Genomic DNA, 19,274 nt, shown 5'->3' on the forward strand with positions numbered 1-19,274 from the left:
GCAGTTCAAATCTGATTTCTACAAATCTGTCTCAGTCTGGCCACAGTGTGTCACTTACAGCGAGACGCACAAGGACGACGTCAAGCCCAAAAAAAAGCATCAGAGCCACTACTAGCACAGCAGCATGGAGGATGAAACAGCAAACAACTGCCCACGGACTGTTGTTTGCTGTTTCTGTTTTCTGCTCTATGACTTGACAGCGTGATATTTTGGAGGGGAAGATGATGGATCTCTATTTCTGGTGCTTTTGTTTGGAAAGGAGCGTCACCAGCGTACGTAGTGACAGATGATTACGTCTTCAGCAGAGCAGCCCATGCAGATAGGCTGGTGCTGTCTGGACAAGAAAAAAATCCAATCTGATCAATCACCAAAAATGGTGTGGACAAGCTGTCTTTAAGACCTGATTTGAGAAACCCATTTGCCTGCTGTCTGAAGACAGCCTCAACCACTAGATACTGAACATAGTTGTGAATTTAGCAGCCTAGAACATGCCGCTCTGTCTCGGCTGGTTGTGTCAAAACAAAACAATCAAATTCACTGTATCAGAGTAAATAGTGATGTCAGCATGTAATGTCAGTATTGCAGGCGAAACTCCTTTTTCGCCGCCCCCAAGTGGCCAAAAAGTCATTTTGGTAGGTTTAGTACAGACAGACGTTTTCAGAGAGGAGACAAACCACACAAGTCTGTAACCCCAATTCAAAGATAAGATATTAAACTCTTATATTTTGTCAAGTGAGCCAATGGCGTCATGTCACAACACTCTGTAATGAGCCGTAGAGGAAATTGGTATTGTGAATCCATGTGTGCACAGCAGCAGTATGACCTCCGGGGGAATAAAAGCATTTTGAAAATGAATTTCTGGGGCAAAGTCACCATCCGTTTTCATCATATTATTTCTATACGTCCAGATTTTAGGTCCATTGACAGTGAACGTATGGCTCTTTAGAAAAGTGCCTGGTCTTGTTATCCTGTAAAAACTGCCCCCCAGCTGCACTGTCTGCTGAGTGGCGAGTCTTGCTTGAAAGGACTTTGGGAAAGACCTGCAGTCAGGACGCGGTTAGCCTAGCTTAGCGTAAAGACTAGAAGCAGAGGGAAACTGCTGGGCTCTGTTTAACCTACCAGCACTTGTAAAGCCCTCCTGCAATCATGTGCTGTTGAGCTACTGAGTGACCTGAGATATCTATCAGAAAACAAACACACGGCATTACACCTGCAGCTGGGCCAGATTAATATTTTTCTAATGCAGATGAAGCCCAAAGTGAGAAAGACACTTGCTAATACCAAACAGTAGCATTGTAAGAAAAACTGCAGAAGAAGCTTTTTCACTGAACTCAGTCTGGAGGCAGAGAAATCCATACCTAAAAATCAGTCAGACTAATACTGCTTATATGTGTAATATATGTGATATTATAGTTTATGTAATAATTCACATTTTTCTGAGCAAAGCATGGCTTTGATATATCATGAGCTTTACAACAAGGCAGTTGCGGTGCTCCTAATATTGCTGGCTTTAAACATTAGCAGTAGTTCACCCAAATATGACATTCACAGGCTAAATCCACTCACAGGTTCAACCAGTCGACATGACAGCTGTAGGCACTTGCGAAAAAATAGAGCTGGAAAGTCAGCTTTAATGTAAGGTTCAGGCTTTCAAAAGTGCTCCCAGCCCTAATCACACAAACAAGTCAGGTCTCCTTTCGTCCATGAATTTATTTAAAAATCAATCCTGGCCACCCTCCTCCAAGACCTCTGATTGATGTCAACCCTGACCTGACATCTTCTCTGCCGATCCTCCCTCCTGTAGTTCAGGGAGGTCAGAAGTCCAAAGTGTCGCGCTGGTATTGTAGGCGGGGGCTGTTCTCGCTGTAGAACTGACTGAACCAGCGCCGGTGCTTCTGGATGGCTGAATCTTCCTTCACGAGGAGAGGCCTGGAGATGTACTTCTTATTGTTCCAGATCATCACGTCCCGCTCGAACTAGATGCAGAAAGAAAGCAGAAGAAGGTCATGAGATGGACTTGTGAATTAAGTAAAATGACATAATGTAGGTTTGGATTAACAACTTTAATCTGTTGTCCTCATTTACCTCCCCTAAACACTTGATAATCACACATGTGAAATAGCTGTAAAAAAAAAAAATTAAAAAAGGAAGAAGAGCTTTCAGAATGAAATCAAAAAAACTAGGAGTATAATCTGTATTTTGTACTGTGTCTCTGCTGTGACTTATTACAACCTCTCAGCAGGGATTTCTTTGTGAAACGCTGTTAATTAACTGTCACGCCACAGTTTCTTCTCCATCAGCTGCTGAGATTTGGCATTTCAGCCCATACTCAAGCTCCGCCTCTTGAACTGTCCTCTAAAACTGAGTTTCCTCTGGTGGCTCTCTCTGTGTGTAATACCACATGGAGAAACAAAATGGCAAAGCAACTTCAAACAATTACCTTAAATAATTCTCTTCACATATCTGAAACCAGGGATGGTGATCAGACTTCACCTTCTGTTTCTGTTGCATGGACTGTTGAAAATTCACTTTACTTACTTTATTCTTCAAATAGGCGTGTTTATGTGGCTGGTCTCTGTGAGTGAGTATTGTTTGATGTGGATCCTAGATTGATGTAGAGCGTAAATTATGGTTAAGCAGTTTAGGGGCAATTTAAAATTTAGAGTGATACAGGGCTAACGAGTTTGGATTCGGCTTGATTGAATTAAAAGGCGACTGTTTGGCTTTGGCAGATGTACAGTACAGTAGTTCTTGTAGCTACTTAACTTTAGTGCATTTAACTGGAGAGAAATTTGGCCTCTTTGTTTGAGTGAAAAAAGTAGAACAGGCGTATATTTCGCAAAGCTACAGAAAAAAAGTATTTATAGTAGTTTAGTTTCAGAATCAGCATCAACACTTGCGGTTTGGCATTTTGAATAATTCCCAGTCTAACTGAAAACAGAAGCATCTGCTGATCTTTTCCGAACCCTTAATGTTTTTTTGTGCCTAAACATAACAAGTCTGTAAGCAATGTCATAACTGGAAACTAAATAAACTGAATCTAAATAGTTGCAACTTATCTGCAGTTTGCAGTAATGTAAAATTGCCAACATTTTTCTGGTGATTGGGTTTCACAGCCACCATCTCCATCTGTCATGTTTTCTGTTTTGAATCAAACTGTTCATCTTGTGAATTTAACTTATCAGACCTTTTATAGCCAAAGTCTTTTGGCAGGTGTTTGGTTAGGGTTAGTGGGGTGTCTGATCTCCATCACCATTCACAAAAATACTTTTCTTTTGAGCCAACGTTCCCTCAATTCACACCGTTAATTATCAAGTTTAATGAGGACTATTTACACCTTTTCTGTGACTGTGTGGTGTTACTGCTGGTGGCAATGAGGAGGCAGAATTAAACCAAAGGAAGAGTAGGAGGCAAATGCACACAATTATCTCACTCATTACAGAAAATCTGAAGCCTGAGCTTGCCGCCGATAAATAACAATGCATGCAAATCTCCATAAATGTGCTGAATCACTGATAATTCTCAGGGGTTATCACTGCGGGCGGCCCATTGCACAATACAGGCAGACAATGGAGGACTGTGTCACAGTGAGAGCAGAGGATAAGTGTGTACCGCACCTGAATACACTCGGTTCTGAGGATGAATTTGGGCACCACAGGTGGGACGTTCGACTGGTAAAACATGATGTGAGAGACACACTGCAGAAGAGGCTCCACTGGAGTCACACAGTGCATGATGAGACCTCGGCCCAGGAAACTGTGGTTGAACAGCAGAAACACCACTCCTGGACCCACCTGAAACACAGACCAGTGCATACACAAATGCAATCTTTACATTCATCCGTATGTTTTTACCTTGTGTAAAATCAACACGCAGAAGCACATACATCCTATTCTTATCACACGATAACGCTGCTGACCTCACTCTCCCACCACACGAGAGTCACATTGCCTTGCCTTCAACATTTGTGTCAGGTCTTAGGAGATCCTGCTTCCCCCCTGCAGCCTGCTGTGACTGGTTCAACTGGTGAGATTAGTGCTTTCAGGGTACATTTATTCATCATATATAATTAACCAGGCAGGATAAAAAGGAAGAGACAGCACAGTAGTTGCTGACGTTCCAGGTCCAACTAAAGAATGTGGTGGGGGTTTTTTTGCATCAGACCAGCATATTTCCTGCTTCCTGTTCTGTAATAAAACTCTCTAATGTTTAAGTATTAAATATTACAGAAATAAAGTTCTGTGCTCCTCAGCCGAGGTACAGCAGATATTGTTATATAAAACCCTGGTATTGTGGTTAAAAGTCAATTAAATCTTGATTAAATTCATGTTCAGATTGATTATCATCATTCAAATGTTTGTGCTTTGAACTTTTCTCTACCTGTCTGGCCACAACGTGAACATCCAGCAGAGGCAAGTGGAGTCCAAACACAGTGAACGCATGTTTCACCAACATCTGAGAACAATGCTGGTTCGGCTCTGGCTCTGGATCCCATTGAACCTTCATGAAAGCACACACAGACATGTACATACATTCAGACACTGAAATACACTGTTCAATAATACTGTGCCCCTTTCCAAAAAACTCTGTGCCATCTAAAATCTAATACCACTATATGTAATTTAATTTACATTTTCGTCAGATAACAACAATGTTCAAAAATCTAGAATTTCAATCAAGGTGAGATACGTCAGAGAGTGAGGGAGGAATTTGGTAACGTAACTTAATGTGAATAAGACTTTAAAACACAACCTTGTCTAAGCCATATGGAAAGATCTTTTATCTCCAATGGTATTTTTTTAACGTTGAAGACAACAACTCCAGTGATCCCATGCTACTTCATGACATCATCAAACTATGTCTCTTTTTTATTGTTTTGAATGAGGGACTCCTCACAGCAGAAAGTACATACATGTGAGATCAGAGAATTAGACAGTAAAGTTCCAAGCTCCAAAGATTTCATAGAGGAAATTGGAAATCATTTTCTTCACTGTCCATCATCAGTAGTAAACTCCAAAAATTACATTTTTAGATGAAGCCTGCAGTTAAACCTTCGTCTAATCCAGGATGAAAATGAAACCTGTACCCTAAGTCTAACAGTGTTCTTTGATTGGCAGTGTATCATTACCAGGCAGGTTCTGGTGGTTTTAACACTTTTTGGAAATTTAAATGTAAAAATAACACAGATTTGACATCACTGAGACTACCAGCAGGTAGCATTTTCAGCACAGAAAAATCCTTACCTTCCAGTCATGCCTCAAAAACTCCCAGGTTTTGCTGTTGATGTAACGCAGATCTACACCGCTGACAAAGCTCGGCGTGTGCAGGTGAGCGAGGTGAGCGATGTCTGCTGCATTTTCAGGAATCTCCTATCGGGAGGAGAAGTCAACATGTAAAGCTCCAGTGACTGCTTTAAGTGTTGGGTAACAAAAAGCCCCCTCTGCCTATGTTATGTGATACTGAACATATGCACAAATACAGAAGGTGGATATTCTGAGGATTAAAAGTAAATAGCATTCAAACTAACACATCTTTACCACGTGTACTTATATATTATATGTGCTTACCTGTATGTGAGCGTTGACAAAATGTTCCGTTCTCCCCCGATAGACCCACTCGCCATTTGTAATTTCCTGTTGTTCTGGGACGGTCCAATGCGGATCCTTTCCATCACAGTGAAACCAAATCAGGATCTGGCCATTAACCTCACAGCTGGGCCAGCTGCGCACCTTGGCAAACTCTGGCACTGAACGACATGAAATGTGAATCTGAATCATACAGTCTCATTAGTCAATCTGTATAATTGTCAGTAGCATTTCATTTAGGCAATCACTGTCAAAACAGTGGATATTTTGCTTCACCACTGTTGACCATTGCTTGTCTACTGACTTTTGAAAAGACAACTATTTGTCAGGAAATGACATAATACCATAATCTAAACTTACCACATTCATCCTCTCGATAGACTCAAACACTTTCATTAGGGCACTAAATCAGCTTCCCGCTTGTGCACAAAGGGGAATCCAGATTTGCATAAAATACATCAAGATTTGCTGATTGCGGCACCTTCCATCACCACTACTGGCTCATTTTTTCCATTGCTGCACCAACACTCAAGCTGAAATTTTAACACTGAACATCTGTCACAAGATATCCTTTAGCGCCACCCTCAGGAATGTAGTGCTAACTGTTGGGCCAAATGGGTAGTCCAACTCCACCTCTCTGGATCGAATGGCTTCGTTTTGATCAGGTTAAGGGTGTGGGGCGGTGTAGCTGGATGAGGACTGAGCCCTTGATGGTGCTGCATTGTAAGTGATGCTCTTAGAATAACATAAATATAAATTTTAGTCAGGGAGCTAATGGCTATAAAACTAATGTGTCTGAAAGGATCTAAGAATGTGCATGTTCTTATAGATACAGAGTGTGTCAGAGCCTTGTTAATTCTAAATTACATTGTTGACTAGTCCTTCAATTATACACATAATTACGACACTAAGACACTGAGACGTGGTCAAATTGCAGGTATTTATTGTTCTCCATAACACATTTTGTAGAATAAAAATCACTGGGCACCATCTTCAGCTCATACCTTTTTCTGCATAGGGGATCTTCACACACTTGCCATCGTTACCCCGAAACTGCCATCCATGAAAGGGGCACTCTATGCAGTTTCCCACCACACGTCCTCCCACAGCCAGGTTGGCACCCAAGTGAGGGCAGTAGGCATCAACCACGTAGGCCTCCCCGTCTTGGCCCCGAAACACTGCCACCTGCTCACCTAGGGCGAGTAATTACAGTAGGGACAAAGACTTAAAAAAACTAAATAAATCATGAATGAATATATACATTATTATATGTAGTATGAGAAATTACACAAGAGATTTGAGAATTTAAGTATAAATGAAGTAAAATGCTTTATACATTTCACTGAAATAACATTTGCTCTAAAAACAACTGTTTCATCAGTAACTGAAATATTTATGAGTAAATTTTTACTTGATTTGAGCTTATTTTAAATTATTCTTTTCGCCTTATATTTGTTTGAATTAGACAATTATAGTTAGAATGGAGGCAGAGTATGTGTATACTGTGGTAAGAGTGTGCTGACGTCTACCAGTGTCTTTTTTGGAATGACCACCAAGGGGCATCAAAATGAGACATTTTCAAATTCTACACAAACTTGCTTAAACATGTGGCTGGCTTAAATGCTTTTTTCCTTTAGCCACCGTCATCCTACAGTCTGTCTTTGATAAAGGATAAGCCAGAAAAAACATATGAAGTCACTGATTTAGATGCTCACACTTGCCTGCTATAATTAGGTATAAGTTCCAGTAGGTCAACTTTATGTGTTGCACAGTCAGACTTAATCTGTGCCCAGTCCGACACCACACGTGGAGATCTCGACCTACTGTATTTACTGTAATGGGCTTGACTTTTGGCTGACCTGTATATTGCTCCCAGATTAGCACAGGCTGTTGAACTGTGGTTGAGAGTTACTGCAGTACCGCCAGTGCCTTGTCAGGGCACCCAGTAAAATTCTGAGTAATCCAAAATGAGGCTCATCCGAATGAGGGCTGACACAGCACTGTGCTGCTGTTCCCAGGCTGTTGTGGGGCAGAAGTGAACCACAGTGCGCCGTGTGAGAAGAGCGCGCTGGGCAGAATTTGATATATGATGTAAATGGCTGACAGCAGAGAAAAGTCATAGACACTGCATTCATTCACAGCAGGATGCAGATCATGAGGGAAGCCACAATTAGATTTAGATCAACAGAATTTGGGACAGTAAAATGTCACAAGGGCTTGAGGGAGAACATTTGCTGAAAGGGATGAGAAGGGGAGAGGGGGGACCCCAGGGATGTGTAAGAAAAATACATTGTCTTTGTGTGTATTTAGCATCATGGATAAAAGGCATTCAAGTTCAATGCTAAAGGTTGGTGTTGCTCTGAGCATTATTTGTGGCTTTGAGTGGCTTTTTGATGGCAGTTTCTTGCTGGAGGCATATACTATATTGTTATCATATGGTCATTTCTGAGGTTACTAAAACTATGTAAGCGAATGATCAGCAAACTTGATCTCTCGGGGGGATTAAACCATGGATTAAACTTACACCTGAATATCCCTTTAAAGCTGCTACAAGGAACTTTCATTTTTCTGTTGATTCTGGCGGACCCTCTGGACAAAAGTGGTATGAGCACTACCACCTCCTGTAATAAAGATCTGGCCAACCCATGCATTTATATGAAAGCGAGCTAAATAAAGGCAGTTGTTTGAGGGATGTATAGGAAGGAGGTAATGTATATATTAGTGGTTAAGTTATCCCACCTGGATAAGTCAGAATCCAAGCTGGTGGATGGACAATGGTTGATCTTCTTGCTGGTGGTCTTGTGTGCTTATGTAGGTCATATTGAGGCCTCATTAAATTGAGACTGTTTCACAAGCACATAAATGTTCCTTGTTGTATGTTTACAATTTTTCATACATTAATTAGTGATAACAGTAATCCTTATCCTGAATTGCTCTGCTAGAGCAACTATCTCTTTCTACTGGTGGATATCTTTTCAAACCTTTCATGTACCGTTTGTTTGTTTATTTATGGCAGGTGATGTGACAGAAACATGAAAGCAGCATGCGCTCTTTGAAACCTTTTTGAACTCAAATTCAAAGAAACTCTCTGAAGAGATCAAACAGTCCCAGCGGATACCAACGCGAGAATAACAAATCTAAAATGCGAAACACATATCTTCTTTATAGCGCGCCTCAATAAAAGTAGGCTGAAACAAATCATGTATCAGTGTTTGACATTAATTTAAACTTTGAGATGGAGCGGCTACATATCAAGCAGCATGGAGACACATGACATATCTAAAGCTTTAAAGCCACAATGACAAGATGTCGTATCACTGATCAAAGAGAGACCTGGTACAGGATAGACTGGCTGTCAGATCACTATAAACACTTAATCAAAGAGGTTATCTAAATCAATACTGATCACAAGAGACTGTAATTTACTCAGATTGGTTTTATTTTTATGAGAAGATGATGTTTAAAGCGCCTCTATCTGACAACCTACAGGTATAAAGCATATTGTTATTGACCATATGTTAGCAGATTGTAACACCATGTTCCACCATGTTCAATTCCTTTTTTATATAATAACGTACTTAATTACTTGTTATGGTAAAAGCTTACAAGCTAGAAACATGCTTGCGTCAAATGGCCGAGGCTCTGGCAAATTATAATTCAATTAATTTATGACCCACGCAAAAACATTAGTCAGTTAATAATAGATCAATCAGGAAATAGAACATTAACTGACAATGAAAATAACTGTCAGGTGCAGCTGAACAGCCATTACTTAATACTTCAAATAATGTCCGTCACCATATAGTTAGTCACCATGACACCATCAAATGAAACAAGCAGATGACAGCTTGACAGACCTGAAACAATGAGCCTTTGTTCAAAAACGCACCGTTACTAAGCACCAAATTACCTAACTTTCCCAACAAGGAAGGCAAGCCATTGTGTTTCACATATGTATACTCTAAAAACAACAAAATTGTAATATGATCTTGTCTGTCCTTTCCCAGCAGGGTAGCCTCTTTATTTTTCAAGACAATAGAGTCCAAGTGAAGTGAAAATTTTCAGGGTTTTAGAAAAACCAGCAATGGCAATTAAACCTAAAGAAGTGAAAATGTGACATCTTTATTCAATCAAAATTTTAAAAAGTGACATATCTGTACTAACAATTATACCTCCTACAATAAAGGGAGTGAATCATGACACATTCATACTGAAGAGCATTTACAATACATTACCTGATTTAGATGTAAATGTAATGCCACTGAGAAATAACTTGGAGTACTCGTTTAAGTATTTGTTGTCTCTATTACAAGTATTCATTTAATCTTCTTCAGTGCACTTAACGCTATTTTGTCTGTGTGTAATGATCTTGAGCTTACTAGGGTCGCTGATACGTTTGACACTTCACATCTACATGACTCCCTCTTGGAAACTGTCCACACCAGAATACATATCTGACTACGTTTTACCTGTTGACACCTTTTTAGCATCTCCAGTCAACCGGTGGTTGTCTGCCAACAGTTGACCTTTGAGTTCAAAGTAAACATAGAGAAGCAGCAATTAGACATATCCCATAAATGCTATGTGAGCGAAACCACTGTAAAACCACTGCTGTGGTCAGGGGCACATAAAGACAAGAAAGTGTTCACATGCCCCACCTGTCAAGTGCTGTTGCGTTCTTGAACGTTCCGATTCTTTCCAATGATTCTTTGGTACGAATGAAAAGAACCAAGTTGTTCTTGGCAACAGCTACTGTTTTTATTGTTGTGCACTAAAATCCACCCCCTTTACATGATCGGTGAGAATATTAAGTGCTGCTGGGATTGCATACAGGGCAAGGTGACTTTATTTACATGACACATTTCGTGCAGAAGATATATTCAAAGTAGTAGATTCAAAGCAGAGGGATATGGCGTGAGCTTGTGTAATGTTTTCAATGCAGATCTCTGACATAATGTCTTGCACTGATTTCCTATTCAACCCATGAAAAAGTTCTTTTAAACAGCTCTCGGAAGGGAGCGGAGCCGTAAGACCTGGCTCTCTTCAAGGAGCCATAAAACCAGTCCCTGTTTTATCCAGTTTTGGTGTTTTAAATTTGATGCCACACTGTGAGGTTAATACCTGCTGCAGCTCAGATTAACAGGGGTGCAAAGTTGGCATCTTTATTGTCTGTCTTCGAAATATGGGTTTGTTGATAATATCGTCAGATGTTGGCTTGTCACAGGTTGCTGTCTGATATGCATCAATATTTTAGCAAATCTTTATTTTTTTTTAAGATTGTAATGCAGAAAAAGATGGTAGGGGTGTTTAACATTATTGAACTGTATAACATTTGTGAAAGCCTACTGTAAAATATCCTACATATATTTGTCACAAGTGTTTTATTACCACATTTAAGGGATTATTATTGTAAGAATTGCGTGTTAGAGCCTAAATGATATGTAGGTGTTGTCCAATATGCGCTGATATAAAAACTTTTAATTTAGACTTGCTAATGCAGATGTTTGGGGTGTTTTTTTAATTATTAAATTCCCAGTGCAGTTGAATGTCATTTTAGACAGTAAAGTTTGTCACACTGAAATTTTAACTGTAAAAGAGGGATCATTGCAAAAAAAAAAAAAAGAAAGAAAAAAAATGTTACGTGGCCATCATATCTCTATCCAAATATGTTGCCTATCTAACTTTACCAAATGTTGAGTATCAGTCTGAGGGGGTCTGACATCTGGTACCTCCTGAGGAACCTGAACTTGCCTGATCTCAGTTTACACATACTTTGGCATCTGGGAGCGCCTGACACATATGATTTCTTATCTTCTGTTTTTGTCCATTTGTTAATAGAGTCAAATTTTATCAAGACATTTTTTTAATATGGCACCTTTAGTGTCTTATTTGTCATGGTGAACAACTTCGACAGCTCTTAACTTCAACTTAAATGCGTCACACACTAATAATAAGGTACCTGGTTAGCCTACTTTAGTTTTTTAACTTGTAATGCAAATTATCTTACCCAGCACAGAGACGTTTCTGACTTCGCCCCTCTCCAGCAGGTGTGAGTCCAGGACTCGGAACCAGCCGTTCGGATAAACCGGAGGCAGCTCTCCTGTTTTCCTCCTGCGGCGGACCTCGTTAGCCGCCCGGGCTCTGGAGCGGCCGCCCTCGGCGATGTAACCCACATCATCGGGTGCCCTCAGCAGCTCCAGGGGGCAGAAGAGCAGCCTGTACAGCCAGCCTGCCGCGAGGAGGGAGACACCGGCGATGATGCAGACCGCAGCCCGAGCCGGAACACCGCGTAGCCCGGTCTCTCTCCATGTCAGGTACCCGCTGCCCTCAGAGTCCAGCGGGTCTCCGTGCAGCACCGCCACCGCTCCTACTCCCAGCCCGATTATAGCAGCGACCTTGCCGGTGGACATGTTGTGACTGTCCATCCCAAACTCTCCAGGGTCTCTGTCGTGGAGACGAGGTGAGACACTTTGTCTAAGCCACGCCCAGAACCGGTCCTGTCGCACCGCAGGTACAGTTGATCTAATCATAATCTAACACAGTTGAATGATTTATGTCCCCTGTCTGACCTGGAGAATCAAGAACATGTCTGTGCATAAAGTCTACCAAAAATGATTATAGTTTTTTTTTATTTTTTTTATTATTATTATTTTTTTATTTCCATTTAAGCTACTTCAATTATAAAATAGAGTACTGGATATTTATTTTGTATATGACATAATTTTTTTTGTTTTGTTTTGTTTTTTGTTTTTTTTATATATATATTTACAATATCAAAGGGGTAATAATACAATCTCAGCAATATATTTTTTCCCATAACTGAATAAACAAGCTGTTCTCAGAGGAAAATAAACTCCTCAGAATGCTGTTTGAAGCTGGAAAGTTGGCAGGGTCCGCCACATATAAACAAAGTAAAACAGTAAGAAATTGTGTTGTCCTTTAAGGGTAGTTTGTTTACTCAGTTTATTCAGTCATGAAAACAAAGAGAGTGTGTTTACTTAAACCTATTAGGCATAAAAAATCAGTCAGTGAAGATCTTTCCATTATGATTAAAGTTACCTCCCTAAAACTAGACAGTGCACCTTTAAGATCCCTGTTATGTATTATTGTGCATAATCTGAGCACAACGGGCAGAGTGACACTTTGCACGCCTAGTTAGTCAGTGGCAGAAAGTTGGATCCCATTACCATTTGCATGTTAACAATACAATACAGTGTTTGTTTTTGACCCATGACCCACCATTAAGTTTCAGTTTCCCATCCAACGAAAGCATTTGAGGTGCCTTACATTCCACTTGTACTCTAACATACTTTCTGGTAATGTGTCCACCCCTATCCCATTTTACTCAGATTATTTGACCGTAAAGTGCAGCTCATTATTAATATTTTAATCATACACTTGGACGATAGATCTTAATAATCTGCTTGTGTGATGGATTTCCTGTCATAACAGGGACAATGCTGAAGTTTGTTACTAAGGGTGACATGGAGCCAGCACCCAGCATGTCATCAAGCACCCTATCAACAGGTACAAATGCACCTTTACCCAGCATATCGCTAGGGCCATCAAGCAACAATCTCTTCAGTTACAGATACTGTCACTCCTCCAAGTGCACAACCAGTTGATCCTGCTCTGTAGCCAGCTCCGCTGTCAGACTTCGACCGGGTTGAATTTGTGTGCCGAGTGCCTTTTAAGGTTGTGTCAGACTTCACTTCCAGAGGCTGTTCATTTGATTTGTTCCTATTAATAAAGGTTGTAAACCTAAAAGGCTTTTCGTGATACAGTAATTTTGCAATGGGGGGGGCCTCAAAATAAAATTCTGCTTAGAGCCCCAATTCAGCCAGAGGTGGCCCTGATTATTATCATTGTTATTATTATGATGGTGTTTGTCCTTATAGCATTTTTCTCTGGTATGAAAGTGCAGTCAGGGTGCTGAGAAGCAGTGAGAGAGAAAAATGCTACATGGACACAAGCCCCAAGGCGTTTGCTTAATATGTTTTTAATCAGTATTAGGTACACATAATTAGTTTTTCATCTCTCTGGCTCTTACCCTCTCTATCTGGTTGAAATGATCCAATATGACTTCAGTACGAAGATAATGCAAAGGAGTTTGCTCAAATATTCGTCGGGACAAGTTCCTACCGCCCACGTGCAGAACCTACACCCTTCTCATTACATGTTGTTGGCGTCACAGCTGTTTGAATTGCTAAAATAATGCTGTTATTTCTTATTACTTATATTTATTTTCCCATATCCTCTGTCTCAAGTGATAATCATAGGATGACAGAATGTGTAATGTCTAATGTTGGTGATCAGGGAATTACATTATATCTGACAGGTGTGAGCTGCTGCAGTGATAGTACACACACAACTCTACAACAACAAAGTACAAAGGGCCAAGAGCACCACTTGCTGGCCATCGTCATTTAATACTATATTGTGAGGCTTTCATGGTTTGGTGACTGAGTCCAGTTTAGCTGGACGTCATCCTCAGTGTCACTAATGTAAAGAAACAATCTGGCATTTGCAGATGGCTGCAATGTGTTCAGCTCTTCAGGCAATGTTGGATTTAAATGTCATTTATTGCTGACTCTATGTGACTTTATGTAAGTAGTTATGTTGAACCACTTAAAAAACCTGACTGACTATCTTTTATTGTACACATTTTGTATTTTTGTAATTGGTGTCTTTATTTAGACAAAAAAATGCATCGTTAAGCTTCAGTGACATGATGTGATTGGAGGCTGGGAAGGGTGCTGGTCCAAAGCCGAACAAAACGCAGCCTCATTTCCTGCCCGATGGAGCTCCCATCCATCTTAGCATTAATATCCAGGAACTGTTGACCAGTGATGGCATATTCAGGCCAAGTCGCAGGCACCCTCAGGATTCCTGTGTTGGGGTCCCTGTAGAAATAAGTAAGAAACACTTGTGAAAGTAGCTGTCAGTTATGTCGTAAAATAATCCTCAGGCTGTTAAAATTCCATACTGTTGCACATGCATATAAAGAGTGTTTTTTACCCAGTTCTGGCAAAGTTAGTCCAGTAAGCAATCATATATCCAGACAGGTCTCTGTGTCTGTCCCCATAAGCCTTCGGTGTGGTGAAGGGTTTCCCAAACACGAACTGCAGGTCGTCAGCGTGGTCAGACTCCACCCAGTCATTGTAGGGCTTGCCTGGTCCAGCCATCAGACTGGGCTCAGACAACAGGTAAGAGTAGGTACGGCCAGACCTGTTAAGGACCATCAAAGCATGTTTAGCCCAGAGCTTTGCCCATAAACGTCCCATATTAGTCTCATTTTTAGGTTCATGCTCTTAATTTGGTTATCAAAGAGAAAATGTTTGTATGATTTATGGTCAGAAAACACATTCTTTTTCTCATTCTGACCATTGCTGTAGCACCTCCATTCACCCCCTTACTTTAGCTCCTGTCTCTTTAAGATCCCCCCCTCTCCTGAAAAAAAAAGCCCCAGTTCTGAGTCATTCTGCTGGTGTTCCTGCAACCACAACCGTGCCAGAGGGTTTTCTGACTGTATAGTTTTGACATCACAACGTTACAGAAGTCCTAGCAGCTCGTTTGAAGGTTCTGTCTCTGAATACAGGTTGAGTATTTTGATTTGACTTTCACAGTATTTATATAGCAACTAGATATAACTTTCTACAATATGAGGTAGGTTTTTTTTAAATGGTATTTTCAAGACTTTAATTTGCCTCAACTTTGACAGACTATTAGTATTCATAGTTTCTTACACTTGCAGCAAAAGATATGTGAGGACAACATAAGCAAACAGTTACCTGGCGTTAGCAGCATGCAGGTAGATGGCAGTCTGTGTAGGAACCAGGAAGAGGTAGTCAGTCCCAACGTCCACAGCAGTTCTCTTAACGCTGCACTGGCTCGGTGTTGATTCCCAGTTGGACGAGTATTCAGCAAAGGCAACCTCCAAACCAGCCTGCCCCATCTCTTTGGTATAAGCGGCAATGAGCCTCTTCAAATCTTCTCTGCAGTGAAATGAAGACAGGAAGCTCTGTAAGTAACATTAACTTACCTTTTCTTTTTCTTGCATGCCCACACAATTTTAAAAAATGCTTTCTCTCTGAAGACAAATCAGCCTTACACAGGAGTCTCCTCATTCTTGTTACCAAGGGAGGGAATGTCCTGTGAGGTGAAGAGGTGTCCGTCCATGCTGTTAACCCCTGCGAGGTAGTCAATGTCAGCAGCGTTGTGGAACAGGTTGCTGGGCTGATCAGGGAGGAAGTCTCCATCAACCACAGGAGACAGAAGAAGGTTTTTCACTCCAGGATCTGAGGTGAAGTGACACGGGATTATTGAGGTGGCATCTTATAGCATTTGCATATGTTGGTGATATTATTAGTTTGTATGTAAACCATGTTAAAGCTTAGTTTTATGAACCACAAATACATTTTACTGTGATACATTTATTTTGCACTGTATGTTGAACTGGGTTATGTACGGATGTCATGAAAGGGAATTTAAATCTAACTGCAAAGATATCGCTTTACTCAACAATGATGTGATCAATTCTATCATTTGTGAACGTGCTCACGGTCTGGGGAGCCTTGTTCCACCCTGGGAGCAGCCATGACGAGAGTCTTAACATCAGTTGATTTCAGACAGGCCACCATCCTGTCGTCAGTGGGGCAGCCGACCTTCACAGCAACCTGAGTGCATGGCAATGAAGCATGTTTCAAGTAGAATGGCGAAAAATTCTCAGTCAAGTTTTCAGCGCTCAATGATTACATAAAATGTTGTTGAATGTTGGTAGAAAAGGCTGCCACAGTTAACACTATACCATCAACATGGTGCACATATCATTTTACACTTTACACAAGTTTGCCTTTATGATCACCTACCATTTGTCTTCAGAGCCACTTCAAGCTTTCATTTTCTAACTTGATGTAAGCCATCTACGTTTACCACACACTTAGCAGTTTCTGCAAAAGTAGGATTATATAATATCAAATACTATTTATCCCCTGTGGAAGTTTTCATGTGTTACTGTTTGTCTACATTGCATGTGGATTTAATGCTTTTTTTTCCCCACTGAATACCATGAACACAAATACTTTCTTCTGGCACTGGCAAGTTGATTGCAAAGACATTCATTACATGTCAACATACAGTATGTATATGTATATATAAGATTGAAATCATATTTTTAATAAAAGATGATCCTATAAAATAATTATTGTGACTTTTTTCCGTGTCAGCAGGATCCGTCTCAGTGATGTCTGACGATGACATACCTGCTCTGAAACTGTGCGTGGCTTGCTGCTCATGGCCCAGGGGCAGAAGGCAACACCGCTCTGGGAGATGGCTCTCTTGATCAGCCCTTTGTTATGGGGGGACAGAGTCTGTGTAGGAATACATTCATAGAACATAAAATGAATACTTGCAGTTGTTTTTATTTGCCTAGGATACAAAAAAATAGCTCTTCTTCAACAGTTTAATAAAAGGCATATGTGCTGTTGTAGTAAAATACTGACTGATGCTTTTACAAATAGTATTCAGGAGGATCATCCACATCAGCCAAATGGATTTTCAACAACTTGGCAACCCTTAAATGGTTCTCATCAATCCATTACTGCTTGCCTATATAGTATTAATGTGTTGTTTTATTATCAGCCATTTATTAAGCATATAAAACGTCTTATTAAGAAGATGGTGCTGACCTGGTAGCTGACACTAGCTCCGCCTGCAGACTCTCCGAAGAGGGTGATGTTGTCAGGGTCTCCTCCAAATGAACGGATGTTCCTGTGCACCCAGGCGATGGCAGCATGCTGGTCCCACAGACCATAGTTTCCTGTTCACGATGGCAGATTTTATGTGAAATGCGCCTTAACACAGCCAACAGGTCTGCTGACAAACAGGCATCCAGGCTGGTTTGAAATATATCACCACTTTACTCCAGTAACTGACTGCTAAGAGCACAATGTGGGCTGAAAGTAGGTAGGAGAACCATTTAATCCAGTTAATGGCCCTCACCTGGTAGGCTGGAATCTCCTGTGCTGAGGAAGCCCAGTACACCCACACGGTATCCCACTGACACAACAATAACTTTGCCCTTGTCTGCGATCTCCTGACCGCTGTACAGATAGTTGTTGAGGAAATTTGCCCCCATGGAACCACCGACCATGAAGCCTCCGCCATAGAACCAAATCATGACCGGGAGATCTGATGACACTTGAAAAAACAGAATATTCATTTTAAAAAAAAAGCACATCTACTGTATCTGTGATTAAAACATTAATATATTGAAACACAAAAAAAGCTACCTTGTTGACCCTGGGGAACCCAGATGTTGAGGTAGAGGCAGTCCTCACCACCAAAGCTGGAGGTCTGGAGCATGCTGATCTGAAGACATCTCTGAGCAAACTTTGTTGCCTTCAGTATGCCTGGGGATGAAGAGGACCTTGATCATTCCTTTTCAGTCGTGATGGGGGTGATTTTAATGTAAGTGAGATGTCTGGGCTGTTGTGTTGTACGCACCATCCCAGCCAGGGTGAGGTTTTGGTTTCTCAAATACACCAGGTTGGGCAGCGAAGGGAATTCCTTTGAAAACGTCCACAGAGCGGAAAAGACCGAGGGGGATGTTTCGTCCCTGGACACTGCCCCCTTCTGTTTGTACCACGCCCAGCTAGAGACACAGTCAAATAGAAGCTCTCAGCTACAGTGACAGTATGTAGCAGTAAACTGTACACTGTGACAGTATAAAACAAAAATATTAACATGATAGTTGAGATTGTTATTATTTTATAATGAGGATTAGGTAAAACTATACATTTATAGTTTGCATGTTAAAAAAAAAATATATATATATTATATTTATATTTATTTTGTATTTTTTTAAGCATAGACAGGAATACAAGAAGTAACCCCTTATGATCTACAGACCATACACTGTACACAGAATGTGCTTTGGACAAATTGCATGTTTGTTTGAATTTCCTCTATTGTGTTAAAACCACACAAGCTGTTGTTAAATCTCAAGCTGATAATTCTCAGTCACAGAGAACTGACATGGATGAACTTAACTCATAATAAGTGACAGCTGGTACCATTTTACAATCAAATTGCCCCAACAGTGACACAGATCAGCTTTTTTAACCCCGAAATTAGACAAAGATCTACAAATCGCAAAGATGAGATTAATTGCACCATACAAGTCATACATGTTTCTGAGTTTCTTACAGTGGCTGCTGAGGCCGTTCCCAGGGACAAGACAACAGCGATCAGAATCTTCAGTTTCTCCATGGCTGCAGGGGAACAAGCAAATGCTTCTTTGGCTGCTTATATACACAGGACCCCCCTGCAAGAAAATGAACAGCAACCATAACTGTTTACTTGTGTTATACAACCTTTTTACTCATACCATCACCCTGACGTCCAACTGACCCTGATTTGACCCTTCAACCTGTGATGGGAACCAGCCTGATGGTAAACAGAAGGTAAGATTCTATTATCATCTTTTTTACCGATAGCTGTCGACGAGGCAAATATAGGCAAGTACAGATATATCGTTGCATTCTCAATTGACATATAGTCCTAATGACAACTAATCCATAAAATGACACACTGTAATACCAGATGTAAAAACATCCAATGTTTATGTGTCTATAAGTATGTTGTCCTTGTACCTTGTCCAGCGTATTCATATTAAAGACACATTAACAC

At 40.7% G+C, this 19,274-nt stretch overlaps 2 protein-coding genes and 1 long non-coding RNA gene across 6 annotated transcripts; 1 reads left to right on the plus strand and 2 right to left on the minus strand.

Annotated features, from left to right (window-relative positions):
* Positions 1-1,692: 1,692 nt before the first annotated feature.
* On the minus strand, positions 1,693-12,263 carry zgc:92275 (uncharacterized protein LOC436885 homolog). 4 transcript variants are annotated; one of them, XR_005078313.1, is made up of 8 exons: positions 11,593-12,263; positions 6,590-6,778; positions 5,568-5,746; positions 5,244-5,369; positions 4,381-4,500; positions 3,618-3,794; positions 2,233-2,381; positions 1,837-1,976 (listed from the first exon to the last, which is right to left on the minus strand). XR_005078313.1 is itself a non-coding variant. In XM_037118211.1 (7 exons), the coding sequence occupies exons 1-7, from the start codon at positions 12,113-12,115 to the stop codon at positions 1,815-1,817; spliced, it is 1,476 nt and encodes a 491-aa protein (XP_036974106.1). In that variant the 5' UTR covers positions 12,116-12,255; the 3' UTR covers positions 1,693-1,814. The 4 variants fall into 4 exon arrangements, 2 of the variants coding, with proteins under 2 accessions (XP_036974106.1, XP_036974107.1); XR_005078314.1 differs by having other exon boundaries at positions 2,233-2,385; positions 11,593-12,262; XM_037118211.1 differs by lacking the exon at positions 2,233-2,381 and having other exon boundaries at positions 1,693-1,976; positions 11,593-12,255.
* LOC119030528 lies at positions 11,974-16,985 on the plus strand. The gene is made up of 8 exons (XR_005078315.1): positions 11,974-12,096; positions 13,038-13,112; positions 14,283-14,500; positions 14,674-14,791; positions 15,023-15,183; positions 15,494-15,608; positions 15,726-15,888; positions 16,814-16,985. It is a non-coding gene; the product is annotated as an uncharacterized LOC119030528 (long non-coding RNA).
* LOC119030526 (bile salt-activated lipase-like) lies at positions 14,255-18,900 on the minus strand. Its single transcript, XM_037118210.1, has 11 exons — positions 18,792-18,900; positions 18,090-18,237; positions 17,876-17,995; positions 17,586-17,783; positions 17,273-17,403; positions 16,847-16,954; positions 16,147-16,261; positions 15,697-15,883; positions 15,377-15,580; positions 14,604-14,813; positions 14,255-14,488 (listed from the first exon to the last, which is right to left on the minus strand). The coding sequence occupies exons 1-11, from the start codon at positions 18,852-18,854 to the stop codon at positions 14,299-14,301; spliced, it is 1,674 nt and encodes a 557-aa protein (XP_036974105.1). The 5' UTR covers positions 18,855-18,900; the 3' UTR covers positions 14,255-14,298.
* Between the last annotated feature and the right edge of the window lie 374 nt (positions 18,901-19,274).

The sequence above is a fragment of the Acanthopagrus latus genome, chromosome 12, assembly GCF_904848185.1.
Source record: "Acanthopagrus latus isolate v.2019 chromosome 12, fAcaLat1.1, whole genome shotgun sequence".
Lineage (NCBI taxonomy): Eukaryota > Metazoa > Chordata > Actinopteri > Spariformes > Sparidae > Acanthopagrus > Acanthopagrus latus.